Source organism: Gymnogyps californianus, chromosome 12 (genome assembly GCF_018139145.2).
Source record: "Gymnogyps californianus isolate 813 chromosome 12, ASM1813914v2, whole genome shotgun sequence".
Lineage (NCBI taxonomy): Eukaryota > Metazoa > Chordata > Aves > Accipitriformes > Cathartidae > Gymnogyps > Gymnogyps californianus.
The window spans coordinates 1,995,540-2,017,850 of record NC_059482.1 but is presented as its reverse complement, the minus strand read 5'-3'; the positions used below and the strand labels follow the sequence as shown (position 1 = coordinate 2,017,850).

At 45.4% G+C, this 22,311-nt stretch overlaps 1 protein-coding gene across 6 annotated transcripts in view; it reads left to right on the top strand.

The window, feature by feature from the left end:
* Positions 1 to 22,311, top strand: part of ZC3H18 (zinc finger CCCH-type containing 18) — a 50,171-nt gene that overhangs the window by 6,880 nt on the left and 20,980 nt on the right. For 3 of the 6 annotated variants that reach the window (XM_050904292.1, XM_050904287.1, XM_050904286.1), the window contains exons 3-10: positions 2,353 to 2,957; positions 6,326 to 6,410; positions 9,265 to 9,413; positions 9,750 to 9,842; positions 10,439 to 10,596; positions 12,228 to 12,260; positions 13,859 to 13,985; positions 15,163 to 15,461. In XM_050904292.1, the coding sequence (XP_050760249.1) occupies positions 2,367 to 2,957; positions 6,326 to 6,410; positions 9,265 to 9,413; positions 9,750 to 9,842; positions 10,439 to 10,596; positions 12,228 to 12,260; positions 13,859 to 13,985; positions 15,163 to 15,461 (1,535 nt within the window). In that variant the 5' untranslated portion in view covers positions 2,353 to 2,366. The remainder of the gene's footprint in view (positions 1 to 2,352; positions 2,958 to 6,325; positions 6,411 to 9,264; positions 9,414 to 9,749; positions 9,843 to 10,438; positions 10,597 to 12,227; positions 12,261 to 13,858; positions 13,986 to 15,162; positions 15,462 to 22,311) is intronic. The other 3 variants (XM_050904290.1, XM_050904289.1, XM_050904291.1) reach the window with 2 other exon arrangements.

Sequence of the window (22,311 nt, the reverse complement as noted above, 5' to 3'; positions counted from 1 at the left end):
CTTGCGTTTATCAGTTAGCTAATATCTGTGCAGGGCTTTGAAGACTTGAAGTAGAGCATGGTTGTTAGGTACTAACATATAGACTCGTACTGCTTCTGGGAGTGTTTTTCATTTTTTTTTTTTTTTTTTTAGCTCCTTCTCTGCAGACCTCCCATAGTATAACGAGCAGCATTTTCTCGAGTGTGACTTTCATCTTGAGAGTTTGTTGCAAATACCAGCTAATAATGTCTTCACTAGGGTGAAGGCAAGAGATGTTATCTCAGTGATGACAGTACATCTGGCAGTGTACAAGACATAAATACAACAGCCCTGGTCCTGGAAAGTTTACGAAGAAGCAGACGAGTAGCATGGGTAACAAAGTTGTCATGCCTTCCTGATTTCCAGGCATGGGCTCTTAACACACAAAGAGATGCTGCGTGTTCCCCGCGCTTACCGTCCTGCCGTATTTCAGCACTGAGATCGCCAATTCGGTCATTACCAAAATGTTTTGGGTTTCAGATGCTGTGAAGGCTTGAATTTGCTTTGGTCGTGTTTACAGTGCGTGGCAGTGTGTTTGAATGCTGTGACTTGGTGTGCCTTCTGCCTGTCCTTGCTCTTTGATGGTAAATAACAATCTTTACTATGCAGAACCAGTCAGAGGAGCGTAACAGAGAAAAGTGATGGGTTGCGTCAGGAAAAGGTTAAGTAGTGCAGAGCTGCTTAGTGTTAATAACTTTTATTTCAGGAAGGATTGCTGGATGTGTTTAAAGGAGCTACCAGTGTCTTGGTTTTGTAGCATTTCTGCTCCAAAGGTCTTAAAAATAGCAGGTAAAAATCTGGTAATTTATGCCATGTTTTTGTTGCACCAGCAGTAAATGTGCTTGCAGGGAGGCTGTAGCTAGGAGCAGCTGAAGTAAAACGTGATACATATTAGGATGAAGAAGTCCTGTTGATTTGTGACCCCGTGGCTTTTCTTTAGCCCTGACTGTGCTTCTGTAAGCATTGGGTTTGTCTGTAGCTTTTCATTTCTGTCTGATGGCTGCCCAAGCCTGTTCCTGTACAGACCTTTGGGTTTGGAGGAGGAGGTGGCATATACCGAAACGGTGAGTTTAGTCCCCTGGAAAGGTGCCACCTTGAGAGGAGCCGATGCCTCTGTTGAACTGTTCCACTGGTACAACCAGAGAACTGCAGTGGGTGCTTTTATGTCTCTGAGCGTTGGCCGCCTTGGTGCTGGAAGACCTGCCGAGACATCTTTCTCAGCTTGGGCTCTTCTGAGGCAGCCAAGCACTGTTGGTTATTGCTGAGGGGGGCGAGGAAGGAGTTGCCATCATTGTTTATAGGGCTAGGGACATGCTGCAGCAAGAGACCATAGCTGAAGGGGAAGAGTTTTTAATCACCAAGAGCTTTTGTCTGGATGTGAACCGGTAATCTTCCTAGCAAGAGACAGCTCGACCAGTTCCTTGGGTCAGACAGTTCTTCTGTAATTTGTGGTTTTTTTGTTTTCTGGAGTAAAATAAATAGAAGTATGGGTTGGATTTTTTTCCTGCTTTACATCTTGTCCCTTTCTGTTGCATTTATTATGCCTATTCTAAGCAGACATCTAATTTTTAACTTATTCATACCAAGCACATGTTCATCCTGAGCTTCTAGCAAGAGTGCATGATGCAGACAGTTATGAAGTTGATCTGCTGCTTTGAAGGAATTCTGAATCTTTACTGTATAAAGCGGGTGGAGATTAGATGACAATACATGCACTGTCTAAATTAAACCTGATTAAAAATCCAAGAGTTTTCATGAATGCATACTGTCCTTGCTTTCCTATCTATTCTGGATGCAGTGTAGCAAGTACTGTAAATATATAGGCTGTTTTTCCAGAATCACTAAGTCGTGCTCCTGTGCCTCTTCGGGAATCCATGCAATTTGTGGTGCCACGTGCTTATAGTTACAAAACACACCTGAAAACCTGGTCCTGTGTTCTGAAGCTCACTTGCGTGTTCACAGAAGAAATGCCTCTGCTGATTGTGCCTGGGGTGAGGAGGCTACCTTGGGATTTCTAATGGTGATTTGGTGGGAGTGCTTGTGCAGCCTCACCTGTTAGAGCTTGTAGATGAAATTCCAACCTCGAGCTCCATCGTTGTACATGAAGGGTAGCACACTCTTATCTAGTCTGGGACAATATTGGAATCAGTTCTTTATGCAGTTTAAACTCCGTATTTTCTTTTTGAAGGTACTATCATAAACTATGTTTATGAATTCAAGCAACCTTTTCTTCTTTAGGAGGTAAAATACAAAAGTACAAATTCTGCAAGGTGAGCCTTTCTTGATTTCCCAGCTTGTTTCCCTGTAACAAGTGTTGTTTTCTGTTCTCTGCAGACTGCTGGGTACTGATGGATGTTTCCGACAGCCCTGAGCGAAACCCCTGCTCTCCTGATGAAGAGGACCAGCAGCTTTCCGATGACGAAGTCCTGAAGGAGAGTGGTTCAGACCGGGAACTTGATGGAGAGGGTGGGCAAGGCAGCGTCCTGGGAGAGGAGGAGGAGGATGCAGCCAGGGGACTGAGTCATGGTGAAGAGGAAAACCACTCAGATGAAGAGGACCGCTTAAGCGAAACCAAGTCTCAGGAGTCTGACAACAACGAGCAGAGCGGGGAGCTGAAGAGCCCTCCGCCTCGCAAAGGAGAGGAGGAAGACAGGACAAATGACCTTGGTGATGAAGCGTCCTCTGTCACCCGTGAACTAGATGAGCATGAGTTGGACTATGATGAGGAAGTTCCTGAGGAACCAAGTGCTACTGCTGCAGAGGAGGATGGTGAGAAAGCTGCTGGTGAGGATGATGAGGAAGAGGAGAAAGGAGATGATGCCCATGAAGATGAGAAAAAATCCAGCAGCAAAAGTGACGATGAAAAGGATGGCCAGGATCCCCTCAAGGAGAAGAAGAAGGAAGAAGATGATGGAGAAATTGATGATGGAGAAATTGATGTAAGTAGGAGCTGGTCTGAGGTGGGCAGAGTCCTGCAGGAGGGACCTGTCCTCACGTTTCAGAACTGTTTGGCTCTTAGACTGCCATGCCTTCCTTCTTCTTTGACGTGAATATCTGTGTTAGCTGTGTCCCCAGTGTGCAAGTAGCACACTTTTTCTTTGGAGGTAAGACCGTACTGTGTACCAAGTCCTAAACTCAGTGGCTAAGATGTCTAGTGCCACGTACTGTAGAAAAGCTTTGTGCCGCTTATTGTCAGAGCCATCACAAATAAGCTTTGTTCCCATTGAATATGGAAGGACTCCAGTGCTTTAAGAAACTATTCTTCCTCAGCTCTCAGAGGACTTTTGAATCATGCCGACAGCAAATTACTTAGCCGTGGATTAGGCGTTCGTAAGCTGTCTCATCAGTTTAGGTTGAGAGGCTGGTGCTGTAGAGTGGCTGCCGTGTGCTTGAGGCATCAGGCGTGTGTGGGAAGCCTGTGGCCCTGAGCTGTTTGTTGGGCTCTAGCAGCATCTGGGTGCGTGGAAGAGGAACAGAAGGTGCTGGGCTTTCAGGAAAGTGTCTAACCAGGCAGCCCCTGCACGTGGTTTGGGTGATGTGTTCAGGGATGTGCAGTCCCAGTAGCTACTGTTTCACAGCTGAGAACAAACACAGCTATTCAGAAAAATCGAAAACTGGTTTTAATTGCATTAGTGATTAGGGCAAGTAGCACTCTTTATCCATGTTTGCCTTTAGGTAGGAAGCACTGCAGTACAGCAGTTGTATTTAATGCAGCTTAATACCAGTTTCCCTCTTGCAGGCAGAAGAAAACAGGACAAAGCGATTCTAGCAGTAGAGTAGAAACCCTTCTGTGGGTTCCTGGTCTGGTGGACACCTTACTTTGCACTCCCACTATTCGGATTCAAGTACTGCAAAGAGAAGTCGCCGGTCCAGAGCACCTGGCTGGCTCTGTTCCTCGCTGTCCATGCCAAAAGTGCTTCTGCACAGCTAGACTAGATTGGGGCAGCGTTGTGAGAATATCCCGGTGACCAGCCAAGGAAGCAGTGGACTGTGGATGGGGTCACTGGTGGGGCTTCTCGGCCAAGGAGGGGAGGGTCCAGACTTGGGAGATGGTGTTGCCTTCCAGGCCCCATTGCTGTGTAGCTGACCTGGCCACGTGGTCAGGAAGCTTGTCGAGCCTTGCTGGCTGGAGAGACCCTCCTCCCTTTTTATTGAAGAGTGGTATATCGTGTATTTTTTACTCTAATGGTTTTTTACTCTAATGGTGCTTTGACAAGTTCTGTTGCTTAAAAAAAGGTGATGTTATTTTTCTTCTTCGTGCCCATTCTAGCAGGTGATTTTGTTAAACACTTACGTATTTTCCAAAAGTTTTGTGTATTTCTGATTCAGTTAGAAGGAATTTCAGCGTGTTGTGGGAGAGTCCAGGCAGGGGGGGGAAAAAAAATTCCTGGAGTCCTGACTCCGTGCCTGCTTCTTGATTAAAATATGAATGCTTTCCTTTAGAGTCTCAGGCATTCTTGGGAGCACTCTCCTTACAAAGCACAAGATGAATCTGTACTCTGGTTTTCATACATTAGCTCATAACAGGGTTCCCAGCTGCCTGATTCCAAGGAGACCTCACAGAAATAAATACTTCCCCTTTTGTTCAAGTACAGCATTTGCAAAGACTTCACACAGTTCTTTTGAAAGAAGCAGAGTTGAGCTGGTTATACCATTCACGCATCGTTGAATGCCATCCCCAGCTTTGGGGGAAACTGTTAAATCTCTGCATTTTATTCTGCTTTCAGAGTTCTGTCTTGGGGGGGGGGGGGAATATTAATGCAAATTTTAATTTGAATATATGTGTAGTCTTCAAAATCTGCTCTTGTTCAGGAGAGCTCTCCTTATATTGCCCTCAGAGGAATGCAGCAGAAGAGGCTGTTAACCCGTCTCTCTGTACATCCTTTGTTTATCTGCAGCCGAGTGATGGTTTTTCCTCCTTTCCAGCTGCTAAATTGATCAAAGTACATAACTTAATCTTTTCCATGTAGACAACTGCTGTCGCTGCCACAGGGTCGCTGCGATTGCCACGCAAAGGGAAGGCCTCCACCAGATGCTCCCTCTTCAGATGTGTTTCATATGCTGAAAACTTCTGTGGCGGTGAAATGGAGGCAGACCGAGGGAAGGCCAGGGTGCCTTTTAGGATAAATAACTGATTTCCTTGCCAGATACCTCTGACAACTCTCTAGTCATGTATGCCTTTGCCTTCTGCATTGCCACCTCTTTTTAGCTCCTTTTGACTTTTCAGATGCAGCCTAATGAAGCCAGGGAAGGTTGTTTGTTTGTTTTTTTTTTTTTCCTGGAGAACAATGGCAAAGGCTGGCACTTTAAAGTTTCAACAACTTTCTTCTGGAGGTGTTTCATGACTGTTACTTCACGCTCATCCCCTGTGGTTCTTAATCTTTGAAGCAACCTCCATCTCCCAGAATTTCTTCCTGGGGCTGCTGTGCCTGGGGATGATGTAGAGTTTTGTTTGAGCAGATTCACAACTCCTGTGTGGAGCTGAGGAGTAGAAGGGAAAGTATCAACTTGTTGCCGGAGGGAACCAGAAGAAATATGTATGACTTTTTTCCTGAAAAGCTTGTATGCGAGATTGTCACTCAGCGTTGTGGGGAAGCATTTTATAATTAGTTATTGTAATAGCAGTCATCCTTCAGAACTTGATGTATAGGTGTGTGATGTCTGTATTGGGTTATTGCATTAATGTAGGAATACCGCTATGTATTTTAAATCAATGAACAGAAGGAATTGGCTTGAGCTAAACAGGGATGACGTGAGTGCTGAGCAGGGGACAGTCCAGTTTCAAGGCTCTGAAGGGCAGTGGTATTATCCCACGCCAGTGGAGCCGTGGTAGCTGTCGGTGTGCATGCTGTTAGCCTGCGGGAAGGAAAGGTAACGCGATTTAGCTCATTTGCCTCGAAGCTGCCTCTAACTGCCGTGCACGTAGTGCCAGCTAAAAGTGCCCAGCCAGCCTCGTTCAGCTGAGGTATAAGATCTTAATCCACTGTAGTGTTGATTTTGAGCCTTGAAGCATTATCGGGTAAAATGATGCAGCTTGAAACCTTGGTCTGTGGTGTGGCACCAAGATGTCCGTAACGCCTCAAGGGTTTTGCAGTCACCTTTGAAACGCTGAAGTTGATGCATCTTCCTGTTTGTAGCAGTACATTGTGAAGATGCTCAGGGGTATTTATGGTAACTTTATATTGCTTTTCTCTTGTGTTTTGCTCCAGGGTGTGTTTTCAGTGACTGATATTTGACCATATTGTGAAATGTCAAGTCGCTGCAGAAAATGCACCACGTGAAATGTCAGCTTGTCTGTCTGTTCCAGGATGATGACTTAGAAGAAGGAGAAGTTAAAGACCCCAGCGACAGAAAAGTGAGGCCACGTCCCACCTGCCGATTCTTCATGAAAGGTAATGACATGCTGTAATGGTGGAAGAAAACCAAAGACGCTGTAATTTTTCTTGTTTGGTTTTGTACCCGTTAAGCTGCTGTCTACATGACAAACTCTGCCCCAGGCGTCCTCAGTATCACCTTTCTGTTCCTTGGTGGCCAGATGCTGAATTTACATGGAGCCAATATGCAAAAATTGCCTTGTGCTAAGTATGGTGAGCCTGGTAGAAGCAAATAAAGGAAAACTTGCTAGTGTTTTTACAACAGCATAGAATAAAACTGCTTGGGCTGATTTAACAAACAGCAATTGCTTAGAGGTTATTCCGTGGAAAACAAAAATGGCAAATAGTCGTTATTTCTTACCAAGCTCATGCCTGGCCAAAACGTAGTTGTTTCTTGCAATCCCATATCCATCTCGCTTCCCCAGTTATTAAAAGACATTTGATGAAATTTAAAATCGAAAATAGGGCTAGAAATACTGTTCGCTGGTAAGAAATATTGATAGGACGTCGTGTTGACATCCGCCGAGCCGCTGCAGCCCCTGCAAACACGTCTGTTGACCAGGTTCCTGCGTTGCCTGCGTAGTCGTGTCACGTGTTGGCAGTTCACATATAGCTGTTTTCACAAGCAACCCAGAAACCCCAGCGAGACGGCATGCTTGAGGGATGACGTTGCACCTGACAGGGTGAGGTGTACTGGTGGCCAGTGCTTCCACTGGGCTGAGGAAATGGTCAGCTGGAATGAAAAATAATCTTCACGTAAACAGAAGCTTTTTGCTGAAGCTGGAAGATTGCTCCACACTGCATCAGATACCACGTTTCTGAAATATGATTGGGATTGTCAGCCTCAGTTGGAAGGAATTGGGGGTAGGAAGTCATAAAACGTATTTTTTACTGCGAATGAGACCTAAGACTTGAAACTTTTAAATCTAGCCAATCATATTTTTTTGTAATTCTTCTTAATAGGACATTCCCCAAAGTTTGTGCAACTGCGCAACAGCTATCTTAGACTATCCTGCAATTTTTTTTAGCGTAGAAAGTAGGTTTTATAAAAGTTTTCCTGTTTAAACTGATTATAGCTCTCTTCCACTTCCTTCAGCTTCATCTCACTTTTATGTTTGCTCATTTACTTGGTTTTATTTACAATCGCCCTTGAAACAAGTTGTGAAAATCTGAAATTAAAAGCAGGGTGGAGAACAGGGTGGAGTCTCTTACTCGGTGCGTCAGTGGCGTAGGCAACGTAGGGAACTGCTTAGGGGGTTTCCGGAGACGTGACCATCAGATATCACTTACTTGGCTTCCTGAATGTCTTCCGGTATCAAACTTTCTGCCTGTGCTGAGACACGAACGTGTCGGTCGTGATGGTGGAACAGGGAAATCCCTCAGCAAGGAGAGGTATTTGTTCCTGAATCCTTAGCGTGACATACGCCTGCGTGCAGCGTGGAAATATTTGCCTGAGTCAAAGTTCAGACTGCAGGATCTCCTGCCGCAGTTGTTTTTCTTTGATTTGGCGTCGATTCAGATAACGTTGACACTCGCTCTTGCTCGCCCCTTAAAGGCTTTATTGCCACCAGGGAGATCAGGCACGGCTCACCTGGGACCTTGAAGACATCCAGATTTTTGTCCTTGCTGTGTCTGAGGAGCACTGATGTGGCTGCGTCTGTCCAGTGGCATGAATGACTAGCTTGCAAAGCCTTCCAGTGAAGTAGCTTGATGTGTAGCCACCTTGACGTGTGTGGCAGGGCCCCTTACTTGTCAGGGTAATCGCTCCCCTTGACACCTCAGTAGGAATAGTAAGTGTTTGCATAGGTGTCTGGCAGCCCCTACACCCAGTGCTCAGGCATGGAGGAAGGATGCAACACTCCCTGAGCCGCTGTGCGAAGGGATTTGTGCTCTTGTTATGTTTGACGGTACAAAAGCATCCAGTGTTACCTCTGACCAAGAACACCAGCTCGTGGTTAATCTGGGATTTGATGAGGAGCATTTCTAGGGACCCAGGTGTGGTGTGAATTTCTGACATGTTGCCCTGCCAGCCAAGATCAGGGATTCCTCCTTGGGCCGTAGCAGTGTTAACTGCTCCATTGCCTCTAAAGTCAACGTGCTAATGCCCGAGCTAGCACAGAATTAGCGATGACTTTGTTGTGCAAGTGTCTGCTGGGAAATCTGCAAAATGTCTTGCCTGATGTTGAGTGGATTGCCAGAAGAAAAAAAAAAAAAGGGGGGGGGGGGGTTGTTTCTCAGGCAAGCTAAATTAAAGTTGGGAATTAGCTTTGTATCCTGTTAGAGACCCCTGAGTGTTACCATCTCTTTGGGGATGGTACTGGAAGCTAATGAGCAGCTTCAGATTCATCTGCTGCCCTCCGTAGCGATGTCTCCTTTCCTGCTTTGTGCTGGCAAGCCTGCGGAGTCAGTTGGAGAGAAAAGCTTTGATATACTTCATGCCTCACCAGAGAGCTGTTTGTTTTGAAGGCACTGTGATGCTTTCATTGCTGTCAGTTTATATTTGTTGTTTTCTATAAAAGGTAGAGCTCCTAACTTGAGGTGTTTGTCGTTAATAAGACTTGAAGAGCTCACAGGCTTATTACTGCATTTGCTTAATGGTGTGTGTGCATCCATCCCTCCCTTCTCCCCACTGTAATAAGGTTCTTGTACGTTCATCGATCTGTGACTGGATCTATTTGTCCTCTTGGGGAAGGTGGGGGGTGGCGACTGTCTTTCCATGTGTATGAAAACAGGTAAATCTCGACAAAGTTGGAGAGAAGAAAAATCATATGTCTCAAACAGCATTATTCCTTGATGGTTTTTAAATAGTTGTGGGGCTGAACAAATGCTTGCTGTAGGCATACAGGGGTCTAACAGAACTGTATTTCCACAGGTCACTGTACTTGGGGCATGAACTGTCGATTTATTCACCCTGGCGTGAATGACAAAGGAAACTACTCCTTGATCTCCAAGCCTGAGCCCTTCTCCCCAAATGGCGCTCCTCCTATCGGCCCTCACCCACTGATGCCAGCCAACCCTTGGGTACGGACATCTTTTCTGTGAATTTATGGCTTCTGCACATAGCTTTTGTCTCCTGCTCTAGGATAAGTGAAGATTTTTTTTTTTTTTTGAGCTAGCACTTTAGTAAAATTTAATACATCGATTGGATATGTGATTTTTTTTTTTTTTTTTTAAAAGGTAGTCTTGAAGTTGCTAGTAGAGGGGAATAATTTTCCATGTGTGTCCCAGCTTATGTCCTGCTGATTCATCTCCAGAGTGTCTGGAGGTACCCTGTGGTAACTGTTTACAAAACATTAGTTTGCTACTTAAAACTCATGTCAAGTGTCTCTCTCCTTCTTCTTCTCACCTTTCTAACAGGGAGGGCCAGTCGTTGATGAAATCTTACCTCCACCCCCTCCAGACCCTCCAACAGAAAGTGCCTGGGAGAGAGGACTCCGGCATGCTAAAGAGGTAAATGCCACCCTTGGGAGGTGTGCTGACTGTCTCCAAAATCCGCTGGCCTGTTTCGTCGGGAGCAGGATGCTAGAAAAGCTCATTTTGGAGCATGTAGCGTCTTGCTCTTTCTAAGGAGCCTGCCTTTTGCCTTTTAACCTATTAACTGTGTCTTGTTGTGTATCACAGTTGTTAGACAGTCAAGAGGAGCTGACATCCAGGTTTGGTTATTTCTGTTAACATGAGCTAGGGGGAGTTGTGGCCCTGAAGTCAAGCCCTCCACAAAGCAAAACTTTTTAAGCTGATCCAATTTCCCTTACTTCAGTAAATCTGTTTCTCTAGCATGTATAGGATCCATGTGTCTGATCATTGCAGAAAATGGGGTCAGCGCGTGTGAAACTTATTGCCTGTCTGCTGCTGTTCTGAGCTGATGGAATAGTGAATTACACTTTCTACGTCTAGAAAAGTCCAGTGTCCTGCACGTTCATGAGACTTGGGCAGAAGAAGGGTGCTTTAGTTGAAGGGCAGGTTTCTCCCAAGTGAAGGATTTTTAATACTGCAATTTCTCTGTGCCTCAGAAATGTTCTCTTTACAATGTTTTTATGTTATGCCAGGTATTAAAAAAGGCAACTATGAGAAAAGAACAGGAGCCTGACTTTGAGGAGAAGAGGTTCACTGTGACTATTGGAGAAGACGAGCGTGAATTTGACAAAGAAAACGAGTTTTTCCGTGACTGGAATTACCGCATCACCAGAGATGTCAGAGATCCAGCGTAAGATGCAGTCTTGTTTTTGCTACATGGAATAGATGGGTGGGAAATGTAGTGAGGCATGGCAGTCTTCAGTTAACTTGTTCCTCCAAGCTGGAGGAATGCTCACCTCAGAAAATGGAAACAACTTCCATTAAGCAGTATATACACCGATTAAAAACTTAAGCTGCCTCTGCTCACTCTAGTTCAACACTACCTTTCTTTACAGTCGTCTTTAAACCTTTCTGCCCTCAATGTTGTTGGCATACTGGTCCCTCAAGGACACTATCTAGTTGTGCGTTGTCTACCTCACGCCAGTGCATTCTTCCGACTTTTTTCCCTCTTGTTTTTCTTATTCCAACCCATGAGAGTTTTAAAATGCTAGAGCTAGGGCTGTAAAGTTGGAGTGTGCTTCATGTCCAAGAGCTTCAGGGGAGGAGCTGTACTGTCTCGACCAGCTGGGTGTTTATTTGCAAGGGCATTGGCACAGCGGTTGGTCTTAACAAACATCTTGACCAGTCCCAGATAAACTGTGCAGTAAGACGCTGGTCAGAAAGCAAACCTCTTAGCTGCCAGGGCGTAGCCTGGGCCAAAGCAAACACCCTAAACTTAAGTGTTTAGGTGATTGGTTTTTTTAAGGAGGTAAAACAGACCTCAGACACACTCCTGTCATGACTGAGAGCAGGCAGAAGAAGGTGCAAGGATGAATCAGTCAGCTCTGGGAAACTTGCTTAGTAGTTCTTGAGCTAAGAAATGGAATGGAAAAAGAATTTTTGAGAGAGGGGCTTGTATTCTACAGGAATACAGGTGAATCTCTGTTTCTCTCTTGCTCGTACGTCCTCTCTTCTTCCTACATGTACAGATTATGGATTATTTCTAGTCGCTCACAGAGAAAATGTTGGCAAGGCTTGGTTCTGTCTATTTTGGGATGAATGAATTGCAAAAAAACTCTGAAAAGGAGTAGGTTAAGCTTTTGTTCAATAGTCTTTGATTTGCTCTGGAGTGCAATTCCTTTCCCCATTTTAAAAAAGAAGCTATGTACTCAGTCCTGCAGACTGTAACAAAACAGTTGCCCTATATTATTTTTTTCCTGTGTAGAAATCGGTCTGTATCTTGGCCTTCTCTTCCTCTGAGAAGGCTTTCAGTTGCCCCTGGGACATTATCACCAGTGCTCTGTGGGTTGACCGTGTAGTACCTTTATTTTATGATTGTATATGAAAACTAGCATCAGCGTTCTAGTTGTTTTATGCCACTGCCTCACTGATGTAAGAATTGTTGTGTTAGGTACAGGACTTTCTGTTTTTTCATATAGTCAAGGAAAAAATGTATTGCGTGTAGCCAGTGTTAAATAGAAGTAATCAAACAAATGGAATTCCTGAAAATTCAAGCACCTTTATGTATTACCAGACTGTGGCATTCAAATATCTTCATTGTGTGTAAAGGCAAAAGTTATGAAGCTGCTGCTGCTGTAAACTCTAGAAAACGGTGATTTTTCTCACACACACACACACTTATTGCACAGATTGACACCTTGCAGCAAACTAACCACTGGTGGTGCAGCTGGGATGTTAATAAATGCTTTCAGGACTGTCTTGTGACATATGAAGATGTCTAAATAGTTCATGAATCCCTTTTTCTTTTTTGAAAAACTATAGGGAGGTGGACATCAAAGAAAACATTAACTATGGGTAAGCAGGTCTTTGATTCCAGTACTGTTGCAACTGTAAGAAAATATTCCCTTTCCTTTCTCCATTGCACTTCTAAAAACTTCCTAGGCCACAGACCGCTGTCCCATCAGGTGTGGTGGGCGGTTTATTAACTGAATGGATGTATTTGATTTTTTGGGTGATACCAATTATTCACCTAAGGATTTAAGCACTGAATTATCCAAATGCAGAGCAGTGATGCTTGTTTAAATGAATAAAAAGTCCACAAAAGTTACAGGAAGGGAATGGGGAGATTTGGACTTGAGGCTGGGTGAAAAAGTAAAGTGTTTCCTTTTTAGGTGTAGCTTGAGATTTTTTGTGTCTCTTAGAACACCTGATGTCACTGAATCCAGACTGTTGTCTGGTTGGCATCAGGAGTTTGTTGCTGAATTAAGCATCCGTATTCAGGATTCCCTGGTAATCTTTCCCTTGGCTTATTGTTTCAGGCAAAAATAGAAATCTTAAACCATTTAAAAGCACTGAAAGAAATACAGGTAGCTGCTTGACTTGCAGGGCAGCACTTACGTCTTAGCCTGTTTTAGATTATTTGGCACTTTTTAAAACACAAAAGTGGGCCCTTTATTCCTCTTACTCACAAGTCAGAGTCTCATTACGGATAATCTGGAAGTTGGGAGCCCTTAGTTTATAATCTTAGTTCTGCCACTGACTCCTCTGTGGCCCTGGAAGTTTCTTGTTTCCTGTACCCACCTCCCCATCTTTACAACGGATCTGATATTTTCACTCCAGGTGGCTGGCAGGGATTGGATATTGTTGAGTATGTGACTTAAAAACATGAAATAATGTTACTAGAAATCATCAAATGGAGGAAACATTGCAGATTTAAGGAGGGTGGGTTATAAATCCTTTTCCTCCCCAAAAGTAATTACAGTTTTGCAGTTGAGCAGGGTGTGCCACGTGCTTGCCAGTTCATTTGTTTGCTGGGGGGGCCAGTACCTGTTTTCCACTGGAGAATATCAGCCGCAGATGCGGTTACCTTCATTGCATGGAGTAATTCCAGGCATAGGGGCAGAGCGTTGCTGGCCTGCCTCCGAAGCTTAGCTTCTCCCAGTGGAAAGCTCAGCAACAGCTCGTGCCTTGTGCTGGCGGCACTGGGATGCACCCATCACCTCCGGTGGCAGGGGACTAGGAGATCACCATCCGTTCCACTTCTGATGTGGGGGTGCTTGAGATTAGCTCTGTGTGCGTGGACAGAAAATGCAGCTCTAAATCGATGAGGCAAAACATGTTCCGTTACATTTGCATATGTCTGAAGTGGCTATAAAAAGCAATTAGTGTTTCTGCATTTTTACCGCATTGATTTGAAGGCTGAATTTGGTTCGTAGCGTTCTTTTTTTGTGTTTATCAAGAAAGGTTTGTGCTTTTCTCTGATAAGCTTCACTTAAAAAAGACTGTCTGTTTGGGATATGTAGAGAATAAACCACTTTGTACGGTCATACGCCGTTGAACATGTTTTTTCTTGCCAGTGCGCTGTGACTAAGACCTGACCTAGAATACGTAGTGTTTCTGTATGGCGACAAGGTGATACTTCCCTTTCTAACCTTCCCTGTTTTTCATTGTAGGCTTGATCCCTATACAGATCCCTATTATGACTATGAAATAGAACGGTTCTGGCGTGGTGGGCAGTATGAGAATTTCAGGGTTCAGTATACAGACCCAGATCCATACCGTAACTACAGAGTAAGTAAGGTAATACCCCTTTCTGCACTTTTCCTTTCAGCTTTCTTCCAGGTACTTCTGGTGCGTGTCATGTTTCCAGTGTAGTGGTTGAAAGGGGACTTTTCATGTATGTTCAAGATGCTTCATCTTACAGATAGTTAAGTCTTGACTTAATTACTGCACAGAACACACTCTAGGTGCAGAGATGGGAGGATGTTCTGTTTCAGCATGATGAAGGCAGAGGCACGTCTGAGATGGGAAGATGATTCCTCTTCATGTGCACTGGCTGCTCCTCTGCGTAGCAGGCAGTTGTGCAGCGCTTACAGCCGCATCTGCAGCCATTCTTGGAAATGTTGGAGAGGGAGGGAGTTTCCAGGAAATAACCGGACTGAGGAACAGTTTGCTTTTTAGTTATTGGGACAGACGGAAAGGATTAGATTTGGACAGGCACGCTTTGTGTACAGACGGAGGCTCCGGCATGACTGTCCACCACTGGTGGAGTTGCACGTTAGTTGATCGAGTCAGACGAGGGAAGCACCCAGCCAGTTGCTTAAATCCCAGATGCAGTTGGCTGGTGTTGCGCCACTGTAAGGTCTAGAGCTCAATGAAAATATGGCTATGAACCCTTTCCCTCTGCTTCCTTTTGCCCTCATGCAAACTCTTGTGCCTGGAGAGTAGTGGCAAAAATAATAAATCCTGTTCAGTGGGGAGCTTTTCAGTGGTATTCGTCACATCCTTTAAAAAGTGGCTTTCCTTTTGCTCTAAGACCGTGCTGTTCTACAGAAGCAGTGCACAGAGAGGAGCCTGTCCTCGCTATTGTTGCACATGATGCACCATCAATTATTTTCATGGTGCTTGTTTGTAAAGTTAATTAGCTTGTTATAAACATGATTAGCAATGAGAGTAAATACTTAGAAATATCAATACATTTATTTAATAAGCATAATAAGCCAAATTAATCTTTGACTGTTGCCTTTTTAAAATTACAGTGGTGATGAATATGATGCAGTGTTTTGTTCCTCTCCACTTTCTGCCTGCTCAGCAAGCAGTGATGGCCAGCAAGCTCCAGATTATTTATCTCAATACTTTGCTCTAACGTGGGAGGGTGTATGTAGTTGCTTGTGGTCCAAGACTTTGCAACCTTGCTGCCTGCTTTGTTAGGAGATGTTACCACAGCGTCACGATGATTTCCCTTTTCTTTTTAAAGGAAAGAGAGCGAGAACGGGAAAGGGAAAGAGAGAACAGACAACGAGAAAGGGAACGCGAGAGGGAGCGAGAACGGGAGCGAGAGCGGCGCCAGCGGGAGCGAGAACGAGAAAGGGAACGGGAGCGCGACAAGGAGCGCCAGCGGCGGAAAGAAGAGTGGGAACGCGAGAGAGAACGAGTGAAGAGAGATGAAAAAGATAGGCAGCACAGGGACCGGGACAGGGACCGAGACCGGGACAGGGACAGGGAACGTGAAAAGGAGAAAGAAAAACCAAAGCCCCGGTCCCCGCTGCTACCAAGGTAAGCGTTTGCTGGAATTCCGACTTGACGTTTTAGTTGACGTTGTTTTAGCTGTGGATCACGAACCAGGCTCACGCTGATCAGAGTGGAGAAGATCCCTATTGTCCGCAACTCTTGAGTAAAGCGGTAGTTTCAAGAGGAAGGCAAAGCTTTAAATGAGCCTTGCTGACCACTAAGTGGAGCTAAAACATCAGTAAGAAAGAACCGAGTGTGCATAACCTGACTCTGAAAGGAGGAGAGCCTCTGTCCTGTGGCCTGTAGGTATGGAGATGTTCAGCTTGTCCCTGTTCCCTTGAGGCTAGAGTACGTCTTGGGAGACTGACTGACTCCCCAGTGCTGAGAGAGTCCTGCGGATGGTGGCGACTCCCTTTGCGGCCTTGACAAATGTCCTTTGACAAGAATCAGGGCTGGTTTGGGAGTTCGTGGATAGCAAAAGTATCTGGAGATTTATTAAGTAAAACTGCTAGAAGAGGCTAGAAAAGGCAAAGGGATTGTATGCCTTGAAATGAGTCTTTGCTAGATGTTTCGATGGAATTTCAGTGTGGAGTCAGGTTTCTTGCCTCCACCCAGTTTTTCTGAAAGTCCTGGTTCTGACCTGTGTGAAAGAGAAAATTGAACCAGACAGACTAAAAGTCTAAGAATTTCAAAAGTGAATCCTATTTTGTTTCTCTGTCAATTATTTAAGTACCGTGGCTTACCGGCGTACTGTGTATTAGGCGTATTTGTAAAGCAGTGTATAAATATCACAGCTGAATATAGAACTTGTCTTATGGGAAGTTCTAATGTCACGTCTTTTGGTTCAGAATCAGAGAAAAGTATCAAATTTCCTGCTGAAGGACATCTCCAGGAAAGCTGATTAGCAGCGTCAGTGTCTTGGAAACTAGTGGCAGATGGAGTCTTCCGATGGCGCATCGAGGAACATGTGGACACACAAGCGTGTGTGTGCGCATGTTGGGGCAAAGAGGGGTGCAGGGAAGCTGCGTTTCCCAAGACGTGTTGGAGCTTCTCCTTCTGCCTGATGTCTGTGGTGTTTCTCGAGTGCTAGAGGAAGGTGTGAAACATCGTGAGCATGAGGAAGAGTGTATTTTAATGAAGATCAGGGCTAAGAAGGCCTGGAATGAGGTGCCACGTGGAATTGTGTGGTTTCAGGTGGGAGCGGGGTTTAGTCTTGAATCTGACCCGGAATTTTTATTTGCATTACTAGAAGGAAAGCTGATTTTTGATGATGACCCTTTTTTCCAAGAGGAAGTCACAGTTTCAGAACAGTTTGAAGGTGTCTTGTGAGCGCTTAGGTGCAGTAGCAGTGTCAGAGTGGTTATAGGAATACATTTAATTATAATCTTCACTTACAGCCATAATTTGTGCACCTTAATTACCACATTTGCTGTTGGTTTGTGCTCTCATTGGGTTAATGATGGAAGAGATCTTGCTGTCCAGAACCATGTGATGAAGATGATGACAATGATGATGAAAGTGACATCAGCTGATTGGCAGCTCAGGTTGTTAGTCATTAACAGTCACCGTGACCAGGATCATTGCATGCAAGGCTGAGGCTGCTGGTTGCGCCTTCCCTTGACACTCGTGCTGGGTCATGGAGGAGGGCTTTGTGGGAGAGCTTTCGCTATTAGCGCTGCCCAGGGTTTGCTGGGAAGGAACGGTGGCCGTGTTCGCCAATCTTAGATCCATCTCGCCCCGTGTAACCATCTGTGTGAGCTGAGAGATGGGATTCACAGCGTTCGTGATGTTATATGCTTTGTGGATACAGGTTCCCTGCTTCCCCCCCGTGCCCCCTCTCTGACATATGCACCACTTAAGGGAGCTGTGGATGGCTCTTGGATCTCCAAAACAGGCTTCTTAAGTCTTGGTAAATTAAAAATAGTCCTTGATAACGCCTCTTTACTTTTTTTGTTTTAAGTCTGCTATTCTTTCTAGAAGCAGATCGTAGAGAATCTACTGTTGGAAGTGTCCTCAGCCTTGTCCTGTAACACAAGCGCTGATGACTGTAGGGCCAGGCAGAGCGCTGGGAGAGAGGGACAGCAAGCAGGGCTTGCTTTTGGCTTCATTTGTGCGGGGCTTTAAAAGCTGGTGGCAAGAAGCATTTGTAATTTTTGTGTTGAACGGGGAGCTAGTACTGAGCGGACAGCTTTAAAATCTCCCCAAAAAATCTTAGGTCAGCACCTACACACAGTATCTCCTCTTAGAGGAGAGTGGAATTAATGGGAGTACTTACCAGAAAACCCAAAAGCCCTATGTTGTTGAAGGTAGCTCTACAAGTAGTCTTAATAGGACTTCAGTTCCCACTGTTGAAACCTGTGTCAACGTGAACACTCTTACTACAGCATTTACAGGTGTATGGATGTTTGCAGAGAAAATAAAACTGCAGAAATAAGTTTTGAAAAGGCTTTTTAACAAAGTGAAAGCATAATTCGACTTCTCTTCCCTTGGAGAAGACATCCCTCATGCAGCAGTTTGTGTTTCCCTACGTTGCATTCCCCAGAAGCCTCCGTCACACTTACGGTGTGACTTGGCTCTGGGCAGTGCCGTTTTGTCCCAGATAACCTTTTTGACAGGCTCCAAACTTCCTCATGGCAGTGTGGCGGTTCGAGCCGTCTCACCTTTTCTCCAAATACCTTTGTGCCGTGCTGCAGAGGGTCAGGTTTGGCACCTTGGGATTAAACAGCTCCCGAGTCTGACGTGTAAAATACTTGTGATTGCTTCGCGCTTCCTGGGCAGCAGCATGCACGATAGTGGCGTAGCGCTCACCTGCGGGCCTATTTATAGACTCCGGGCTTTCCCTAATTGCTAGATCCCAGCTTTTGGCAAGTCCGGCCTTCCCAGGCGTCATGCGGCGATGGGGGCTGGCTCGTGCCGGGCTGCAGGCAGCTGCCCGTTAACATTCCTGCACCAAAGGCAGCGCCGCTTCCAGCCAGAGCCCACGCGGCCCTGCTCTTCCCTTAATAATGAGTTGGGGAGGTTGGAAAACTGCTCCACAGAGGCTGTGCAACCGGCAACGAGCTTTGCCAAAGGCAGAGCTGAGGATGTCTGTAATTACAGGTAGATGCCGGTCTGTCCATCAGCATACAAGGTCCCTCAAGTAGAGGCTGGAGGAAGGAAGTATGACATACAGAATGTGGAGTTGAAAGGGATGAAAGAAAACTCAAAAAGCAAATAGCCAGGAACACGAAGACAAATTCCCTTTCCATTATATTGAAAGCAGGAAGGTTTAATCTGATCTCTAAACAACAGCGGAGCAGTTAAGGCTAATAACACAGAGAAGCCAGAGGACTTCCTGGCATCACTGGTTGCTACAGATGAGGAGGATTAGAATTTAACAACAAACAAAGATTGTAAACCCTAATGGACTCAGTGGCAAATGTTTCTCCTTGAACCTTTTAAAAGAAGAGGCTGCAGTGCTTGGGCTTCAAGTAGGATTGTCACACGTGGATTGGACTTTTTTTGAAGGAGTGTGCAATTACTGCTTTATGCTTTGGGTTTTTTTTTTCCCAAGCTTAAGATAAGCACTCCAAGAAGTTTATAATCTGAGATTGCAATGCTAGTAAAATTGTTCCTCCTCCTCCTCTCTCCTCAGGCATCGAACACTTAAACAAGCCAGGACACTTTATAATCAATTACAGGGATAACTTGGCTCTCTGTCCTCGTGCTCCCCGTCTCCAGAACGAGTTCTGATGCCCTAGGCTGTGACTGATTTTGCTGAGTGCAAAATTTCTGCTTTATATCTTTGTCTTGCCAGTGTAGCTCACTCTTGTGCAAAGCGTTTCAGGGATAAAAAAGTGGCATGAAATATTTTATTTGCAGAGACTTAGAGCAGTGCAAGATGTTCTTACCCAGGCTGCTGGCCTTTAGCTGTGAGCAAAGGCTCTACACACAGAAAGAGTAATTTGCTTTAATCCTTCTATTGTTGCACAGGTCTTTATCCTGCCATCATCCAAGCGAATCTGATTGTTTCAGGAGCACATTAAGCAATGCGGATAGTGTCGTGAGACCTGTTAGCGGTTTTATTTCCAAAGCACTGAGGGACATTTAGGAGTTGGACCCGCTGGCAAGGGCAGCAGGCTCAGTATCGCTGCCCCGTTGGCTGGGGTAGCACTAGGTGGTTGTCAGCCAAGCGAGGAGGAAGAAGAAGCAGCGATCCCGTGCTGCGGGTCTGTGAGGTGGGCATTGCTTCCTTTCCCACTTGGGTTTCCTCTGCGGGGGATGCTGTGGGCCCAGGTGAGAAGCAGCATGGCAAAATGAACCTTTGGATGAGAAACTTGCCATCTCCAGTGCTCAAGGAAGCTTGTCCTGCAGTCTGACCTAAAAGCTATTTCCATGCAGACAAGTTTGGTCAGGGCCTATGATATGGACCCCAAAATCTGTGGGACACTGGTGCCAAGTGGGGTGAGGAGGAGGTGGCTGTTGTCCTTGGAGATGTCTGAGAGTCCGGACAGGAGGTGACAGCGGCTCCGAAGCTGCCAGGAAGGAGCAGCGTCCTGGTGAACCGTCCTGTGATTATTGCACACGCAACGGTTTTTTGGAAGGAATTTTTCTTTAGCTGGGCTAAAGACTATCGACGGAGTGCACTTATGCAGCCATTAAAAAATAAAAATAACACCTGCAAGTAGGGACACTGTAAAATTTAAAGCAATGTCAGAAAGGGCAGCTATTCTGTAGCAAATCATAAATCCATTGTAAAACCCTTCCAGCAAGGAGCATTGTGCTTCTTTCCAGCTCCTGTTGAGGTGGCACTAGCCCTCCATTGTGAGATGCTGTATAATGCTGCAGACCCTGGGACAAAAGGTTATATGTTCCCTCGGCAGAGCTCACCCTTGCATTATTTTTTCAAGCTAGTTCAAGTTGACTTTGTAATAGATCGTTGTTAATCTCTGGGGTGAGCACATTAATGAGCAGGATAACCTGGAGTCTAAAATCAATGAGTGCAGGTTAACCCAGGGCTTGCAAGTTAGAAAGTGTTGGGATGAGGTTGATTAGATAAAGGAGTGGCAAAAGTAAGGGAATGCAAATGGAGTGATTCATGATTGTGTGTATGTGTGTGATCACAAACCGACTGAACTCGTTTTTCGGAAGAATCTGTAATTCTAAGTGTTCTGGGTTGTCGTCATCTTTTCCGACAGCTTCTGATGGTCTCCCCATGCTGCCAGCTGGATCTGCTCCCTGGTTTTTGAGTGCAGGGGCTCTGTACAAAAGCAGCTGTTGCTCAAATAGAGCTGGGTGTTTTGGTGGGCTTAGTAATAGCATCTCATCCTGTTGTATAAAGATGGTGTGGTAGGCTGGTGGATTTTGTCTTCTCTTAGTTTTCCCTGTGGAAACGTCGGCTTAATGTCTTAAAAGAAGTCCTTCATTTGTTCCTGTTTGTCCTGCCACAGGAGGAAGAGCAGGCAGGATAGACAACTGTGTGCTCTTCCTGGTTTCGAGCCAGGCATCGGTAAGACCCTGGAGCGCTCTGAATTAGTCTTACATCCATGAGAAGTTACTGACGGGAGGAAAAGCAGCCTCTGTCAGGAAGCATAGATTTACTCTCCAGGTGTCTGCACCTTCCCTGGGCGGCTTCTTGGAGTGCAGTGAGTTAAGAGAAGCAAATGGCCCCAGGCCGTTGGGTTTCCCAGGCTGAAACAAGGTTTATCGGCTCCAGCTGGAGCTGGGCCTCTTCCTCCTGCACACACCAGGTCTGCCATGCTGCCTTCAGTGCTACACCGTGCAGCACTGCTCGGGAGAGGAGTTCCCTTCTTCCCGCATACCGAACATGCCCTGTGCTGCTTTGCGGTTCTTCGGACTCAGTCGAGTGCCCTGTATGGTAACACTGCGGATATAAACGTTATAATAACTTATTTGCATCCCCATTTTTTGTGGTGCAGCTTCCAGCCGGAGCAATGGAACCTGGTTAGACAGCTTCGCTTTCATTTATGCTCCCAGTTCATTTGGGAAGTTAGCGATAATAAAATCCCTCCGCCAACCAAATCAGCAAAACTTTTCAAAGTTCTCCACAAAGCATTTCTGTTGACTGGAGTTTTCGTTAGTCTTCATGGTTCTTGAGGTTCTGCCTCCGCTTCCACAGTAAAAGGCGAAGGGTTTCGTAACTGTAAATCAAGATGAAGGGCATTGAGTGACTCAGATGCGGATCTCAAGGAATGTGTTTTTCTTTGGCATTTCAGAGATGGAGTTACTGCAGAGATCTCCCACACTGGATTTTATTAAAACATTGCAAAGACTGGGGCAGAATCGCTGCACGCGGGTACCTCTCATTTAGAGGAGGCTCTCAAGGCGTCAAATGCTCAGCCCTTAGGGTAGATCACATCTCAGATATGTTTATCTACCTGCTGGGATGATTTCATAGTGTAGGTTCAGATTGTATCTCCACTATTTAATTTCAAAGCCTCTCCCCATTAGGCTTTGAAGCAATCTGTTCTTTTTTTTTTTTTTTTTAAAGCGACTGATAACTCTGCTTTAGATCAAAATGTCTTGAGAAAAGCATATCCTTTGCTAATGTTTCACCAAGATCAGTTAGCACTGGCTCCAAGGTTCAGCATTTCCCGTCGTAGCTGCACGTAGGTGGCTTTCGGGAGCTGTTGTCCCTCCCCAGCCACGCAAGTGACTTTACTCTGCCGAGAGGGGAAAAAATCTTCCGGTGTGCGTGCACACTGCTGGAGTTTATTTTGCAGCAATTGCAGGTCCCTTCACAACTGCCTTGGCACATGGCTCCAGTCGTTCCTCGAGTCCGCTTCCTCTGGAAAATTCCACTGACACCAAAGGAAAACTCGCGCCGGTGCTGCTGACGCAATGCTTGCTTTCCTGCAAGAAACGAAAAAGCTTTTAAATCATCGGTGGACTTTCC